At 35.5% G+C, this 19,007-nt stretch overlaps 1 protein-coding gene across 1 annotated transcript in view; it reads left to right on the plus strand.

Moving 5' to 3' along the window:
* Positions 1-19,007, plus strand: part of LOC107745282 (ectonucleotide pyrophosphatase/phosphodiesterase family member 1-like) — a 40,342-nt gene that overhangs the window by 10,635 nt on the left and 10,700 nt on the right. The window contains exons 7-18 of the mRNA XM_016559130.1: positions 941-1,020; positions 1,403-1,522; positions 5,041-5,150; positions 5,461-5,526; positions 5,768-5,840; positions 6,069-6,177; positions 8,924-9,055; positions 9,946-9,977; positions 10,082-10,209; positions 11,672-11,741; positions 13,159-13,246; positions 15,789-15,973. Coding sequence (XP_016414616.1) covers positions 941-1,020; positions 1,403-1,522; positions 5,041-5,150; positions 5,461-5,526; positions 5,768-5,840; positions 6,069-6,177; positions 8,924-9,055; positions 9,946-9,977; positions 10,082-10,209; positions 11,672-11,741; positions 13,159-13,246; positions 15,789-15,973 — 1,193 coding nt within the window. The remainder of the gene's footprint in view (positions 1-940; positions 1,021-1,402; positions 1,523-5,040; positions 5,151-5,460; positions 5,527-5,767; positions 5,841-6,068; positions 6,178-8,923; positions 9,056-9,945; positions 9,978-10,081; positions 10,210-11,671; positions 11,742-13,158; positions 13,247-15,788; positions 15,974-19,007) is intronic.

A 19,007-nucleotide genomic window follows, 5' to 3' on the forward strand; every position in this document is an offset into this window, starting at 1 on the left:
CTTAACATTTGTCAGTCTGATAAATGAATGAGTCAAATTCATCTTATAAGAGAATTGGTGTATTAAAACCAACTGATGCATCTCTTCATAAAGAGAAGTAGGATGAATTATAATACTCACTGGTCTAAACCAGTGGTTCTCAACTCTTTTTCACTCCAAGGCCCCCCATTGTCCACAACAATATTCCAATATTTCCCCCATGTAGACTAATAGGTTTCTTCTGGTACATCTGCTGTAATAATACAGTTTTTTTTTTTTTTATGACCAAAACTAGTTGCATCCATATATTAAAACAAGTCATAATAATTCATAAGTTTCATTCATTTAAGATTTATTCATTAAGATTAAAATAATTATGTTTTAGAATTCCAGAAATTTTAAGAGCCGAATGTCCTTCAGGAATCTTACTCTTTTACCTAACAAATTTCTATGAATTTTCTAGTCGTTCATGATTTACTGGATAAGTACTTTTTTGTTTACTCACAAATTTTACCTGATAAAATGTTGTTGAGTTTGACATAACTAGAAAATGTAACTATTAAAACTATTAAATTATACATAACTATTAAAATCCCAATTGCATTTAAGATCTTATTCATTTGCATGACTTTTCCAGGTCTAGAAGTCATATTTTTAAAATTAGGCTACTTCATATATCCAGATTTTTTCTGTTTTTTGGTTGTTTTGTCTTATTTAAAAAAAGTCATCCTGAATCCCCCTTGGAAGGTTTGTGAGGTGGGCCCCCTGGTTGTGAACTACTGGTATAAATTAAAGGGGTCATATGACGTTGCTAAAAAGAACATTATGTTGTGTATTTGGTGTAATGCAATGTGTTTATGCGGTTTAAGGTTCAAAAAACACATTATTTTCCACATAATGTACATTATTGTTGCTCCTCAAAACTTAAGATTCTGTGGTTAATCTCATCTTGTTTCTTCAGGGAAATGTGGGACCTCCACACCGTATATGCGACCTGCTTATCCCACCAAGACCTTCCCAAATCATTACACCATAGTGACAGTAAGTGACAGGTAGAAATTAAGCCACAATTGCTCTTAGAGAACTACATGTACATGTCAAAATGTAATGGCCATTATCATTTTTGCTTTCTTTAGTAGACAGTTTTTATGTGTTTGATTTGAATCACTTACTGTTTACATCAGTGAAGATAAGACTATTAGTTTTATTAAGTGTTCATTTTGGACTGGTTTTAGAGTAACCTTCCAGTTTATTATTTGAACCTCAGTAGTTGTTAGTTGTGACACCACTTTTTTTGCAGTTCCTATAAAAAAAGGCTGACTAAGTAAATTACTGTTAGTTCCAATGTTAATTTGCTTTGCTCCTGTTTTCTAATGAGTGAAATAATGCTTTTTTTTTTTTTTTTAATGTTTTTCTTTTGCAGGGTCTGTATCCAGAATCACATGGAATTGTGGACAATAAGATGTATGATGTCACTCGCAATGCCTCTTTCAGTTTGAAAATTGATGAGAAATTCAACCCTGCATGGTACCAGGGTGAACCAGTGAGTATTTAAAACATCTGCAATAATCTAGATTTGTGATGATCTGTTTAATAAAGATTAGAGAATTTTCTTGTGAAATCTTTAAACTCAATTTACATCCCCTCAGTTTGAATTTATTTATTTGTTTAGAAAGGTCTGGATAAGTAACTTAACTGATAACTAATTGTTAGGATTTAGTGGGTAAATGTTAAGATAATTAACCATGGTTCATTATCATATTCTAATGGAAATAGAGTCATTACCATTAACAGTTACCTACTGTACATGACATTAAAATAATTAATTCACAACAAGATAAAAGCACTGCTTGTCGGGCTTCCAAACACTCTTTTTATTCTACTGTTAGTATTGGGATCCTGTGTAACTCTTCCTGTTTTTGCTTCTTGTGGGTTATGTTTCTGGAGTATAATGTCAGGAGCGTGTAATTTCTGTTTATAATCCTGGTGTGGGATCCTACGCTCCTAAAACAAAACCCACTAGGCCTCAGTTTATGTCTGTTCGCCATGTGCTCCTCTCACCCTGCTTTCTTGTTTGCAATTTCACCTTAGCTATTGATGTATTTTAAGAGATCATCAACCCAGAACAAATTTTGAGTCTTTAGCGCATTATTTAAACAGGAGTTGGTCCCCAGCATGGGATTCTGGTTTCTCCAGTAGGCTTTTTAGCTAGAACAATCAAGGTTTTCTTAATGAATAAGCTTCATCAGAAAGACAAATGCTGGTTGACCATAATGTTTAGCAGTCAGACCAGCATTAGCCAACCTAAACAAACCTGGAAATCCATGAATGCGTCCAGAAATCTTAGCAAATCCAATGCAAAATATGTTTTTCAGAAACGTCACAGTTGGACTGTGACCATCATAGTTCAATAACACACCCTTTCAGATTCCTAGTTGATGAGTCTCACATAGGCACTGTTTGAAGAGTCCTGATGTTCTTTTGGATCACAATCTTCTGGCCAAGGGTCAGAAATATCTGGTACCTGATGGAGCAGCTCCTGCTGTTGGTGAAGTTTCATCATATACTCATCTGAACTGCCAGAATTCAGAGTGATGGAGTGGAACGTTCTTCAAGTTCATGTGGTAGAATTCGTCCAGATTTCTTGCTGTATCAGGGTGGAACGAAAGGAAAGTCACACCCATTTTCTGGCAGCACCCTTATCATGTTTCTCTTTAGAGTTTGCCAAGATAGCTGTTTGGGGTTAATGCAGATGTTTAACTCAAATGATGCAACCAAATTAAGAGCATACGTGGATTAAAATTTACAAGTGATTACTAAACCCTTAGTGTGAACTTTACATCCTAATTTAAGAAGGACCTTTCAAATGACTTGTGCAAAACGCAACATATGGTGGTGACCTTACCATCTTGGAATCTTCTGCGCATGTACGCAGATGTTGTCCCCACCCCAATATGAGATGCTGGTTTCTCCAGCAGGCTTATTAGCTTGAACCAGCAAGGTTTCCTTGATCAACCAGCTTCATCAGAAAGACCATGCTGATTGACCATCATTTCTACCAGTCAGACCAGCCAACCTAGATCAACCTGGGAATTCATGAATGCTTCCAGGAATCTATGGAAAGCCAATGCATTTGGGCTTAAATAATTCTTCAATAACGCATTACTTCAAATTCCTGTTTTATGACCCATCATTGAGCCTAAAGCTTTGTTTAAAGAGGCATGATGTTCTTTTTGATCACACTCTTTTGGACAAGGGTCAAAACCCTCTTGAACCTGATGGAGCCATTGCATTATCTTACATTTGGTCTTTTATTGTCATGATAAAGTGTGATGGAGTGGAACTTCTTCTACCATAAGTTTTTTTTTGTGGTATAATTCTTCCAATTTGCTTTCTATATGAGGGAGGGACAAGAGGAAAGTCCAGTACCAACCTTATCATCTTTCTTTTCAGCGTTCACCAAGATATCTGTTTGGCGGTAAGGAAGGGTGGTGAAGAGATGTTTTACACAAATGGCGCAACTAAATTAAGAGCATACTAGGATTAAAACTAACAAGTAATTACTAAGCCCCTAGTGTGAACTTCACATCCTAATTTAAGAAGGACCTTGTGCAACCTGCATTGGCATGCATGCATTGGGATTAACATCCAAAATGCAACATATGTTGGTGACCTTAACATCTATTGCAAAGTTGGAGTCTTTAGCACATTGTTTATGTAAACAGATGTTGGTCTCCAACATGAGATGCTGGTTTCTCCAGCAGGCTTCTTAACTAGCTTGAACTAGCAAGGTTTCCATGACCAGCCAACCTTTCAAACTGGGAATTCATAAATGCTTCCAGGAATCTTTGGAAAGCCAATGCAATTGGGCTTAGATTGTTACTGTCATAATTCTCTAATAACAGACTACATTTACATTTATTCATTTAGCAGATGCTTTTATCCAAAGCGACTTACAATTGGACAGATCCCTTCAAATTCCTGTTTAATGACCCATCCTTGAGCCTCAGGAAAGCACTGCTTGAAGAGGACTGATGTTGATGATCCTGTGGAACCTGATGGAATTGCATAGACTTGCATTTGGTTTTGTTGTCATTATGAGTGGAACTTTCTTCCCAACTGTTTTTTGTATCAGGACAGTACAAGAAGAAAGTCTGGTACCACCCGTGTCATTCTCTTCAGTGTTCAGCAAGACAGCTGTTTTGGGGAAAACACAGATGTTAAACACAGATGTTTAACACTCGGCAACCTATTCACATTTGCAATCAAATGGGCAGCAAATGGTAAAAAAATGCCAGAGCACAAGGTGTTTCTGTGGTGGGCAGCTGAAATCGTGAAAATCCAAGATATATAGCAAAGTTTTTGTTTTCCTGATTAACTTGCCTATATCCTAGTTGGTGACGGACAGGGTTTCTGAAGTTCCTCAAACTCCTCACTGGGAACACAGGTTCCTTCTGCGCCATGCGCTTTTGCTTTGCCCCGTCCATGGTGCTGAAATGATGCAGCGTAAAACCTTCTAGTAGGAGATACTGGGATTTGCTTTTGAAAAGAGGCAGCAGTTGGCATTTGAGACTCAAACTAATGGTGATTTAAATGTGTGAGGCATTCACATTCAGTGGTAGCTGTGTTACATTGAAGACTAGGTTAGTATCCATCCTATTGGCTTTTACAGTAATTACAGAGACAGGCTTTGTGGTTTCTGACTTTAGGCGTGCATGCTTGAATTTTTAGAGCTTCTTCATGACCATATGTACTAGCGACCATTTTAGTTTCTAATTTTGTCCTTACAAATGAACTGTGATTGAATGAAACAGGATTGCCAGTTCCTCAACCCAGGGTGATTATAGTTAACAAAAACTCAAAACATAATAATATCTTCATTACTTGAAATAAAATACATAATAATAAAATATATATATCACTGTCTTTGTACTGAGGCTCTCTCTCTCATCTCGCTTTTTTGCAGATGTTTGCTTTTGTAATTGTTAGTGGTGTTTTATCTTTTGTGCGCTGCATCTTTTGTCAGCACTTTCATTCAGTTGTTCCTGTGATTGTCTTTAGGTTTGGCTCACAGCCATGAAAAACAAACTAAAAACAGCTACTTTCTTCTGGCCTGGATCCGATGTGAAAGTCAATGGACATTTCCCAGATTACTGGGTGAAGTATGACAGGTGGATATTTACAATACCTGGTTTTTTTAAAACTTTAATTAACTGGACTTTAGTGTTGATTTAAGGGTTGTGGGGACTGACTATAATTCACATCTAAAACTAGCTATTAAGAGCAACACTTCATATTACACTAAACACAAAAGTTTGCCTCAAAGTTTGAAGCAGTTTACATAGGTAATGGCTCTGAATATGGGCTTTTACTGAATTCAATAGAAGATATAAGTGATTTTAGAAACAGACATAAAAAATTGAGTCCAATTTTGAGCCAACAAACTAGTTAAAATGGATTATATAATTTGTCTTTCTTTAGGAACATCCCCTTTGAAAAGAGAGTGGCAAAAATCTTTGAATGGTTGTATTTACCTGAAGGAGAAAGGTAATGCTTTTTTAAAATGTATATTTATTTATTTATTTTGGTTTGATTCTGCCTACACTGTAAAAACGGTAACTTGCAATTGTTAAGGTAAAGAGCTATTTCTACCTTATTTAGCTCATAAAAATGTGTAAATTAATGTATTCAGGTTGATTAATTGACGTTAAATACTATTTTTGACTTGAATACAGTTCGTTAATTTAGATGTTATTTTTTAATTTACAGTATATTCACTCTGTTTTAGGCCAGACTTTTACACCTTATACTTCGAAGAGCCTGATTCTGCAGGTCATCGACATGGACCAATGAGTAGCCAGGTAAACTGAAGACAAACCACATGTGGAAATAATTGACAAACTTCAATGTCAGTTTAGTTTGGGGGCAAATATCTGATTTAGGATATGAAACATTAAATGAACACAATCATTGTTATTTTTTTGTTGAAGTTTTTTTGTTGTTGTTCATAATCAGTATGAATTCCCCTGCTTTGGATTCTACTGATGAAATGTTTGCGTTTCAAATCATGACGGATTTTTGCATTGCAGGTCATTGAGGCTTTACTGAATGTCGACAGGCTTCTTGGGATGTTGATGGATGGTCTCAAGGAAAGACAGTTGCACAGATGTGTCAACCTGGTTCTGGTCTCTGACCATGGTGAGTACTGTGTGTCTTTCCTATACACTTTAATTTGAACACAAATCTGAATTTAAATGTGTATTGCAACAGCTACACTACAGTATAGTTGTATTTCAGGTTAAGTCAAATTTATTTGTATAGCACTTTTCACAATACACAGTGGGTCTCATTCACTAATAATTGTGTGGATTATTTTGTATTTGTATGCACAGGAGAATTCTCACGAAAAACCTGCTCCTAATTCACAACACGTTCGTATGTACATGAATTTGCTCTTAATCGTTCTGATGGTAGTGAATTTGGAGTATTCTAAATGAGTGGTTGCATGCAGGAGGTTAGTCATTTGCATAAAACATGCTCAAAACATCTCCATATAAGGGCTTTCGGCACACGCTTTCCTTACAGCCTTTCATCACTCTCGTCAAACGTGCCGCTGTTTGCAGACGCGCTTTCGCATACAGAAGCTTGTTTCCGACACAGAACAAAACATCTGAAAAAAATAATTGCGAGTTTTCGCAATTCTGACTTGTAAGATGTAAACTCGCAATTGTGAGGTAAAAAGTCCTCTTAACTTTTTATTAGAAGTTCGTAAATTTAGAATACATTTTTATTACGTCATTTTTGGTGAATCGTGATTTGCTCTTAAAATTTGTACACACGTTCGTACACACATTTCACGCACAATTTTTTTGCGTACGCATGCTTAGTGAATGAGACCCATTGTTTTTAAAGCAGCTTTACAGAAATTAATGAATGTTTGTGTATAATATCTTCATGCTTTATATAACATAGTTTACATTTTGCAACGATACAAGCAATTCAAACAGTTGATATTTGCTGTATAGTTCATATTGCCCTACAGTATGTCAGTCAGTATACTGTATGTATGCGGATAAAATTATACAGTATACCCAATTTAAAGAGATGACTGCTAATATAGTCACATTTTGAAACAAAATATAACATCAGGCAGTTGAGATTTGCTTTATGAAATGTATTGCATTGCATACCTGATAGTGAACTGTATAACGTTGGATATAATATATATTCAACTTTACATTTAATCTAAAAATATAAATGGGGCACATTTAGAAAATCACAAAATATTCAATGAATAAAGTGATTACTGACATTTCATATTTTTCTTGGAATTTCAAGTATTTTATTATTATTATTATTATTATTATTATTATTATTATTTTTAAATCTGATATGAACTTTTACCAAATGTCACAGTCAGTCAGACATTAGTAAATATTTATTGGGCTTATGTATTCCCAGTTTTTATGAAAACAATTGCAGTCTGCAGTCCAATAACAGAAGTATTAAATCTGGCGATGTTTGTGCCACTGTAATATTAGAAGATTTGGATTAGACAGTGTTCCATAAAGCATTTACCTATTATCAATTTAAAGAGAAAAGTACTTCCGTGACTTGAAATAACATAAACACTTTAAACTAATTTTATTGCAGTCAGTTGCCTTATTTTATTTCATTTAGTTTAAATTGCTGTAGTAAAATAACTAAAACAAACTGAAAAAACAACAACAGACATTTTAATTAAAAATTAATAAAAATTACATACAACACAAATACTAAAACTTAAAGGTCCCCTAAAGTGCCTTGAAACACGCAGCGTTATTCTATGTGGTGACGTAATTTAAACTGAAACAGGAAGAGAGGGCGGGACATATCGAGAAGCCCCGCCCCCTTTTTAAATTAGCCAATGGCGTTTAGTTTATATCTGCTCGGGCCAGAGCCGTTGAGCTCGGTAAAGCCATATTTGACAGCCACAGTCTAATAGATTTACCCCTTAGATTCAATATGAAACTCTTAGTAAAACTAAATAGTGGTCATAATCATGCTGAGGCTGTATAGTTTTAAACGTTTTTAATATATGCCGACTCGCGCATATGATCCGCTCCGTGCGATCGCGTCTCTGAACCGGAGCCAAAGTCTGGATCAGACTGTGCGCGCTGCCGCGGTTCGCGTGACACAATGTGAAACCAGACCTCATTTGCACCAATAGAAAGCATATTTACACTGTCTGAATCGTTCCCTATCGCCTACATTGGTAAAATAAAAACAGAAAATATAAAAATAATAACTAATTAAAAACGATAATAGTATCTCAATGATACGAAAATAACACCGGTTCCCACCTATCTGGGTGGGCACAGAAGTTCTTGAGCAGTGACATCTGCATGACGTGTGTCTTCATTTTTAATTGGGGCAAATTAAAGGCGTGTGGGATTGCACATGTGTCTCCTGAGCTTGGAGTACGCCATGAGGCCTGCTAGCATGCTAATTTTGACTCTTGGGTTTTTAATTGTCTGTACCGCTCTGCCTTTGTGGTTGGAGTGATTGTGAATACATATTGAGCTTGTATGTTTTTAACTTCTGTTGCATCACTGATGTTTAATTAGTACTCGCTCAAGAATATAATGAAAGACTTGGAGGTTTGGCTGTAAGCCTTGCTGTCAGTGAATTATATGCTTTTTTGACACTTCAGTGAGAGGAAAAAAAGTTGAGTGTTATAATCCACTGTGAATTAATACAGTGAGAACATCACTTGGACTTAATGTTTTTGATTCATTACCCAAAGACGTACAGTACTCACTTCTTTTACTTAGAAAGAAAGAATTCATTCTGGTTTGGGTGAGTAAATCATGAGAGAATTGTTTGGGTGAACTATTCCTTTAAGCACAACTGAATGAGCAATCTGTGAAATATAGTTCATTTTGAATCTTTGTTCACTTTGCAGGGATGGAAGAAGCATCATGCAAGAAAGCTGCGTATGTCTCGGACTATCTGGAAAACATCGATGACATCACTGTCATCCAGGGTCCTGCAGCGAGAATCCGTCCCAAACGTTTGCCTGATGAATTCTTCTCCTGTAAGCGAACAGATTTGACCCACCACACATGTCTTTGTATTTGAGGGTTTCTCCAACTATAGACACTGTTGTGTCACAGCAGTTGATTTTTATTTATTAAAACTAGCAGGTTTATGGTATAAAGGTTGCATTAGCTATAAAATGGCTTATGGTTCATTTTTGCTGGTTTTCATATATCAATTATATCATATATCATATAATATATATCATATAACGATATATTTGCTGGTTTTCAATATCTCTTGAAACATGTCAATATCTACGGAGCCCCGCACATGGCATGCAGGAAAAAAATAGTATGCTAAATCGTGTGCACGAATTTGCTAATTCTTTCCCTCGATTTATAAATTGTGCACAAGATTTACTAATTTGTTCCCTCAATTTGCTAATTCGTTCCCTCGATTTATAAATTGTGCACACGATTTACTAATTCGTTCCCTTAATTTGCTAATTTGTTCCCTCGATTTATAAATTGTGCACACGATTTACTAATTTGTTCCCTCAATTTGCTAATTCGTTCCATCGATTTATAAATTGTGCACACGATTTACTAATTCGTTCCCTCAATTTGCTAATTCGTTCCCTCGATTTATAAATTGTGCACACGATTTACTAATTTGTTCCCTCGATTTGCTAATTCGTTCCCTCGATTTATAAATTATGCACACGATTTACTAATTCGTTGAGAAGAAATCTGATTTTTTAATGTAAAAAAATTATATATCATATAATTTTGTTCATATATATATATATATAAAAATTATAATAATATTTTACAACTGGTCTAAAGTGACTATAGTTGAAGAAACACCCATTTATAAAAAGTGTTTTGTTCATTAAATGTAAGTCAAACAATGCATCTCTTCTCTTTCCCTGTATTCGTCTGGCAGTTGATTATGAAGGTCTGGTGAAGAATCTTTCGGTACGACCCTGTCACAACATCCCCATACCTCAATTACAGACCATATCTTCCACTTAATCATGTTGAAATCTTTATTCTGTCCTTTTTTCTTTCTGCGTTTGAAGTGCAGAGAACCTGATCAGCCGATGAGGCCTTATCTGAAGGAGCACCTGCCCAAACGGCTTCACTTTGCCAGTAACATCCGTATAGAGAGAGCACATCTCTACATGCAGCCCGGCTGGCAAGCAGCACTGTGAGTTTGAGCTTTGGGACGCCACATCTGATGCTTGTCGTGTCAAAATGAGTGCTCAAAAAGATAAAATTGGTCTAAATTTAGGATTTATGTATTTGAATTGCATATAAAATGTCCATCCATTTGGATTATGCAGTTTTAAGATAAACTAATAAACTTAATGTAATTCATATTTGTCAGTCATACATATAAATGAAACAAACTGAATGTGTTTTAAATACACAATAACCAAGTTTATATATTTATTATCAATTTCTTTCAATCTCATACATTTTAACTAACTAAATATTTCTTGTTTTATAGCTAGCCAAATTTTAACCATGTTCATGTTTGTCTTTGGTAAAAAATTTGATGTATTCTGATTCTAAATTTAGATGTATTCTGATTCTAATTAGAATAAATGCATTTTGAGAAAAAAAAAAAGGTAACACTTTATTTTAAGGTGTCCTTGTTACACACGTTACATTTAATTACTATTATAATAACAATAAATTATGCATAATTACATGGTCGTAACCCTAAACCAAACCCTAATATTAACCCTAACCATATAGTAAGCAGGCTACATGTAGTTAATTAATATTACTCAGTACTTAAATGTATAATTACACTGTAACAAGTATACCTTAAAATAAAGGGTTACACTTTATTTTAAGGTGTCCTTGTTACAATGTAAATATACATTTAAGTACTGAGTAATATTAATTAACCACATGTACTTACTGTATGGTTAGGGTTAGGATTAGGGTTTGGCTTTGGGTTACTTGCATGTAATTATGCATAATTTATTGTTATTACAATAGTAAGTACATGTAACATGTGTAACAAGGACATCTTAAAATAAAGTGTTACCAAATAAAGTGTAACCGATGATAATATATTAGAATAAAAATTAAAAAAATCATTTATGTGTAGGATATGCATCACATTAAATTTAGTTTATGTTAAAACCGTGTAATACAAATAGATAAATTAAATAGAAAATATTTTATATGCAGTTCAAATGCATAAATTGTAAATCCAATAAATAATCGTAAAACATTTTTTAAGTGTATAATGAAAGAATGTAATATCCCTTCAAGTATTAATGTGTTTATAAATCCAGATGAGTTTAAAGGCAGAGTAAGTGATTTCTGGTAGCCAATGTTGATATTTGAAATCACCAAAACAAACACGCCCCTACCCCAAAAGGGTCTTGCCCCTATTCTGATAGCTCCGCCCCACATATATGTATGCAACCCAGGCATCGATTAGTTCTGTGAAACAAAGCAAAACCAATGTTACACCATAGTTTTTGAAAAATCACTTACTCTGCCTTTAACCTCTTGAAGTTTTTGATCATTCGGCAAACCTTTCTGTTCTTAAATGGTAACTAGAATTCGATTGAAGCATTTGAAGATTTTTTTTAATCAGCACTCAAGCTGGCATTTTCACAGTATTTTTCTCCCACCTTGATCTACAGCAAACCAAATGAAATTAAATACTGCAGGGGCGGCTTCCATGGTTCAGATAATGTCTTCAAGAACATGAAGGTTGGTGTTTAAAAGACTTTTATATTCAAAGGCACATGTCTTGCGTAATAGAAGTAAATGAATAAAAAAAATTGCACACTCATCTTGATAGTGATGCTATAGCAGATGATTTCTTACCAAAGTCTGATGTTACCAATAGATTGGCTTCACCCAAATGTGCAGTTCAAATGCCTTACTAAATCAATGATTTAAAATACACTTTCTGGTAAGACTTTTGATTTGACATTATTACAAAGTGCACTTTTAAGAAACATCATCTTGAAAGTGTACTCAAAGTATACTTATTATTACTTGTATGGTGTTTTCTTCTCTTTCAGCTTTGCTTGCACACCATCAACATAACCCTCAACCACAAAATTAAGCATTATCCCTTAAATCCAGAGAAAATATTTCTTAAATCTGTCATAGACACCAGTAAACATTTCTATCTTCCGTTTCTGCTTGAGGCTCTGTTCAAAGGCTTCTGTGCTGCAGTGTAATGAGGTTTTGTAGACCAAGCATTTTGATGGAGATTATACTAAATTCTTATTAAAGGATCCGAGTAAATTCCCATGAAGGGATTATGATCCCTAGGGTCTTTCCACAAAAACGGAGAAAAATCCAGACATGCCCTTTTAAATGAACTCTCGTCCATTGAATATAGCTTCTCCGTGCCAGATTCACACTTAGTAGTTCCTTCAAACTGGAAGGTGTTCAGATTGCAGTTTTAAACACGCTCAACCCACACGTTGGACCTTTGACAGAGTCTTGTTTACGTCTGTGACGTGTGTGAGTTTCCAGCCATCTGCGCCCCCTGGTCTGTGTGGTTGTCTAGGAATATCTAATGCATCTGGTAGGCTTTACAAAAACCTCTTACAGGAACTCTTATGAGGCAACTAGTTGAGGTAAATTGCACAAGCTAGGGATGGTTATTATGGCAAGAGCTTTACTTTAGGCCATCTTCACATAAAGTGAAATCTCCTGTTAGGAGGAATGAAGATAATTTCCATCTTTGTGACTCCGTGTCAAGGAAATGAGATCAGTCTAGTTTCTAGTACTCAAATGTTTCAGCCAGAGGCGAGTGGAGTGTGTTTCTCTCTGTGACTGCAAATCAAAATAAGTGCTTTTAGTTATTTTTAACTGTGGTCTGTGTTTTTGGAGCTGCCGTGGGTGTTTTGTTGTCATATCCAGGGGCCCCAAATAGTACTTGGACACTAAAGCCGCACTTGAAGATGTCTAATTTTCATCACATTAGATAACAAAATGTTAAGTGGCATTTGCAAACAAATAATTTTCTCAGAACCATCTTCTCTATTTTTAATGACATATTTGGCAAAATATTCGACAAACACAGCTTTCAACAATTGAAACACAACTTTTTCAAACTTGACGACAACCAAATGGTGTGATTTAATGAATGAAATGTAACTGTTTGCAGGCCATTTTTATTGGATATGGACCAGGTATCCATTCTAAGACGAATGTGCTTCCCTTCGAGAACATTGAAGTCTACAACCTATTATGTGGTAAGTTTATTTTTCTGTGAAGTATCATGCAAGTTTGAAAGAGTTCCTTTAATCATATTTCATTGACATCCCTTATCTGCTATTGAAGTTTTTTGGTACTGTGCATATTCTTGTGTGCTAAATGCCCTTAAGCACTTAAGCATACTTTTAAAAAGCAATATTAATTGCATGTTAATTGCAAATAAAAATAGAATATAGCTTAAATTGATATTAAATGCAATTAGCTGCTTTTTTAAACCACTTAAGTAATCTTTACATATTCATATTTGTTTTTATTATCTTTGGTGAAAGTGTACAGCTTAATGTACTGACACGTATTTATAGTAAACTAAAATATAATTTCTATTGAAACGTGTATGTCATGCATGTGAATACATTTGTAAAAAAACACATTTGTAAAGATGAAGTTGCAAATAGTGCATTTAAAATAGAATAATATACAGTATTATAACAATTAACTTTAAATGTAATATCAAATAAGACATTGCCGTTAAAACGACTGTATAATCAAGAATCATAGTCATGAAAGTGTACTCTCATTAAGTATACTCAGTACACAAGTACAGTTGTTTAAAATGTACTTTTAAGATTTGAAGTACACTACAAGTGCACATTCAATACGAAGCGTGTTTCTTTTAATAAGGTTGAGTAACTGCTGTTGAGATAAATGGGAATTTCACCTTTGTCCTAAATGTGCTGCTGATTGCAGCCATGTACTGTGTTTGATTCCTTCTCTTCATCGTTGATTTGGAACAAAGTGTATAATGTGTTATTTAAATTATGATGATTATGTTCACACATTCTTTATCACTCATAAAAAGTTTCTAAATCTAGCAACATACAGTATACTAACGCCAAATGGTCAGCCCTCGCATAGGATTGTGAGGTCTTGAGCTCATATTGGTTTAAATCCAAGAGAAGTCTTGTGGGAAATTGTGCAGAACAATGAGAGTCTTTTTTTTTTTTCAGTCACCATCTCCGTCATTCACAATCACTGCCAAAGACTTAATGACCCACTTCGAAGCAAAGTGGCCATCATTGGCAGCTTGTTGTCTGACACCACTGTTGGGAAGTTACATAGTTAGTGACGCCACTAACTTATCTACATTTTTCCAGTGGGTGGCAAAAAAAAAAACTGAGGTCATAATCAAACACATCCGTATAATAATCCATTGTTGTTATAGAAGCAAGTCATTTTAATTTCAGTGAGTCACTTTGTTAAATGAACCCATTCAGAATTGATTCACCCAAGATTTTACATCATTGTTTTGGTAGCACTCCAACTACAGCATGATTGCAAGTGTGAACTTGCTTTTGTATGACAGTTCAATAAACAAGACATTTTGGTTACTTTAGTTACTGTCTGTTTCCTGTGGAGCCCCTAAGGGAACACGGTGATGGAAATATCTCTTTAAAACCTCTATAATTTCATAAACAAAGCCAAAGCATAATTAACTTGCTTGTGTCCAAGCAACTTGCAGTATTAATCTTTCAATGCTGAATGAATGGCCGATTTTGAATGAATTGGTTAAGTGAATGATTCAGTGACTCACTAGTCGTCACCAACTGGCATAATAATATAACTTGCAGAAAGGAAACTGGAACTGTTTTATAATGTAATATGTATTTCAATAACTTTACAATTAATAGAATGTTTAGGTTAATGCTGCTGTCCAACCATGTTTAAAATGTTGGGTTAAAAATAGTGTTTAGTGGAAACTGATCTGTTGAAAAGCTATTAATGTAACTGAACTAGCAACAGATATTTTCTTTTGTATTGTGACAAGAAAAAAAAAAGTAGGACGGGGACAGTTCAAATGATTGAGTTATGACATTCTGATTAAAAATTGCAAGGTCAAGTTAAAAAAAAAATGTAGCTAACTAATTTTTAAAGTGTAGATTGACTAGATGAACTTGATGAACTTTAAATTATGACCAGCTTGTAACTTAACAGGCTGCAGTTTTAAAGCTTCCCAACATTGTTACATAATGTCTGGTTTTCTCACCCACTCTTCTTTTCTTTTCACTCTAGTTATATGTAAGCATCCCGACTGGGTATTTAGAACTACAAATAGTACCTGTCACCGGGATGTTTAACAGGATTTCCTACTCTTTTAGGCCGATGTCATCAAAATCTCACTATAGCCAGGCAACCCTGATGTTAGTGTGATGCTCCACCCAAAAATGAAAAGTCTGTCATTTTCTCACCCTCATGCCATTTATTCCTGACTTTCTTTCTTCTGTTAAAAAAAAAAAAAAACTTTTGAAGAATGTTGATAACCAAACAGTTTTGGTTCCCATTGACTTCAGTTGTATAATTTTTGTCCATACAGTGAAAGTCAATGGAAACCGTAACTGTTTGATTAGTAAATGCTTACAGAGTTGTCAATTTTGGGTGGACTATCCCTTTAAAGCCTATCTTAACATAAAGACTGCTCTTACCGGTATTTGACAATAGCATGATTTTTGCATTGTATTGTAAGTAGTTTTGGTGAAAAGCATCTTCTAAGAACAGTGTATTCTTCTGTGTATGTCTCTTTAGATTTGCTGGGTATTCCTCCTGCCCCCAATAACGGCACCCATGGCAGTTTAAACCATCTGCTGAAGAACCCACCCCACCAGCCGGTGTACCCCGCAGAGCACTCGGCACCATCGACATGCACCCCTGTTAGCGGATTCTTGCAGGACCCTCGCGGCTGCACCTGTGACTCCCTCACTGAGGCTGAGGTCAGCACTTTTAAAAGTCAAGTCACCTTTATTTATATAGCGCTTTTAACAATACAGATTGCGTCAAAGCAGCTTTACAGTATTAAATAGGAAAATAGTGTGTCAATAATGCAAAAGCACAACAGTAAACACTCATTTTTCAGTTAAAGGCAGTTCATAGTTGAATTCAGTGATGTCATCATCCAGTTCAGTTCAGTTGAAATAGTATCTGTGCAATCAAGTCGACGATATCGCTGGAAAATAAGTGTCCCCAACTAAGCAAGCCAGAGGCGACAGCGGTTTTTCTTTTTTAATAAATCTGCAAAAATGTCAACAATTCTGTGTTTTTCTGTCAATATGGGGTGCTGTGTGTACATTAATGAGGAAAAAAAAATAACTTAAATGATTTTAGCAAATGGCTGCAATATAACAAAGAGTGAAAAATTTAAGGGGGTCTGAAAACTTTCCGTACCCACTGTATATATACTGTATGTATATATTCTTTCATAGATATTTTTGAGCATCTAACCCCTAATCCTAACCACTTCTCAAGAATATAAAACATGTAACAGGCAGATACATGTGCAGTCACAGGTGTTTATTGCAAAAAATGGCCATAAAACAGTATAAAAGTATTACGAATTGTTGTATTCCAAGTCTTCTGAAGCCATGCTACATCTTTTATGAAGTGAGGAGAACAGAGCAAAACTTAATACAGTCACATCTGATTCAAAAGATAAATCCAAACTTTATCATGATGTAATTGGTCATGAGACACGCAAGAGCCAATCAGATTTCATAATCAAGGCTGATGTAGCACTTCTTCAGATGGCAGTTTTTGAATGTGTTTGTGATTTGAGCGTTATGTTGGATGGAGACGGGATTGCTTTTGGGTGTGTTTCTTGTAAAAATCAATTGTTTGGCCTAGAAAACTTGGAATATTTGTATTTTTTTAACCAATTAGTTGGTTTTGTTTTATATTGAGAATTGTGACTAGTTGACTTTGTTTTATATTGAGAAACGCTTAGGGGTGGGGGTTAGGTTAGATACATTTACATTTATTCATTTAGTAGACGCTTTTATCCAAAGCGACTTACAATTGAAGAATACAATAAACGATTCATCATAAAGAGGCAAATAAATGCAGGAAGTGCTTGCAATACAAAGCTTCAGGCATTGTTCAGAGTAGTACAAGCTAGACGGAGAGATTAAGGAAAGAGAAAGCAAAGTTTGTTGTATTCCAAGTCTTCTGAAGCCATGCTACATCTTTTATGAAGTGAGGAGAACAGAGCGAAACTTAATACAGTCACATCTGATTCAAAAGATAAATCCAAACTTTATCATGATGTAATTGGTCATGAGACACGCAAGAGCCAATCAGATTTCATAATCAAGGCTGATGTAGCACTTCTTCAGATGGCAGTTTTTGAATGTGTTTGTGATTTGAGCGTTATGTTGGATGGAGACGGGATTGCTTTTGGGTGTGTTTCTTGTAAAAATCAATTGTTTGGCCTAGAAAACTTGGAATATTTGTATTTTTTTAACCAATTAGTTGGTTTTGTTTTATATTGAGAATTGTGACTAGTTGACTTTGTTTTATATTGAGAAACGCTTAGGGGTGGGGGTTAGGTTAGATACATTTACATTTATTCATTTAGTAGACGCTTTTATCCAAAGCGACTTACAATTGAAGAATACAATAAGCGATTCATCATAAAGAGGCAAATAAATGCAGGAAGTGCTTGCAATACAAAGCTCTCTGTGATGGTACCACAAGGGTTCGCTCACTCAAAAGTGAGTGGAAGTAGAAGGGTGCTGAGCCTGTGGCTGTTCTATATGCAAGCATCAATGTCTTGAACTTGATGCGAGCTGCAACCGGGAGCCAGTGCAAGGAGATAAGGAGAGGTGTGACGTGGGCTCTTTTGTGCTCGTTAAAGACCAGTCGTGCTGCTGCATTCTGAATAATTTGTAAAGGTTTGATTGAGTATGATGGAAGTCCAGCCAGAAGAGCATTGCAGTAGTCCAGTCTAGAACCCAGTGATGTAGTGTATATGTAGAAGAGGATGGGTCCAAGAACTGATCCCTGAGGTACTCCAGTGAGCAGTTGATGTGCTTTGGAAACCTCCCCTCCCCAGGCCACCTTGAAAGACCTACCAGTGAGATAGGATTCAAACCAGCGAAGTGGAATCCCTGTGATGCCCAGTGATGAGAGGGCAGACAGGAGGATCTGATGATTGACAGTTGACAGCAGACTGACAATTCCAGAGACCCACAGAGAAAGAGAGAGCTATAGAAGAAGAGGTGCAGATAGAACGCAGGTGAGCAAGATTGCGTTGCCGTCTGCGTTTGATGTTAGAGTGTTGTTGTGAGACAATGTATTGAAATCACATGATCGAGGTGGAAAAGAGAGGATAGAAAGGAAAAATAGGAAAGAAATACTGAAGTGCGTTGCTGGTTTCGTTGCTCGGTTAAAGTCGCGCAGGAAAAAGTCGCAGGTCTTTACACTCGTAGGTCTTCACACGTGGAGGCTGAACACAGGTTAGGTACTCAGAAATGTCTAAATAGTAAATACAATTATTGGGGCTATTTAAATTGAACACCATACCCCAACATATGTCATCATGACAGTATTATTAATTGAAAATTAAAAAGGTGGTTAAAGTTGTACTCTTTAAAAAGTGACCCATGAGTCCATATGTGATGATTTGTAGTTTGATACAAATCCATCTGTCGCTTAAGATTGAGTCAAATTAGCACAGATGCCAAAAGGGACAGATTACACGAAATGCCCTTGTTCTCAAATACCATGAACAAAACTATACAAGCTAGAAGAAAATAGTACAATTTTGTTGGTTTCATGATCTCATGCTGTTTAGTGTAGTCTGGATTTCTGTTTATGCAATTTTATTTTCCCTTTTCACCATGTACAGTTCGAAAGGTACTAATATGTACTTTTAAAGTACTACATGTACATTTAACATACTAATATGTACCATTCAAGGGTAAATAAGGTACAAATGTACAATAAGGTATTGCCCCAGACCTTTTCTTATGA

This window comes from Sinocyclocheilus rhinocerous, unplaced genomic scaffold (assembly GCF_001515625.1).
Source record: "Sinocyclocheilus rhinocerous isolate Xijiao unplaced genomic scaffold, SAMN03320098_v1.1 scaffold2967, whole genome shotgun sequence".
Taxonomy (NCBI): Eukaryota; Metazoa; Chordata; class Actinopteri; order Cypriniformes; family Cyprinidae; genus Sinocyclocheilus; species Sinocyclocheilus rhinocerous.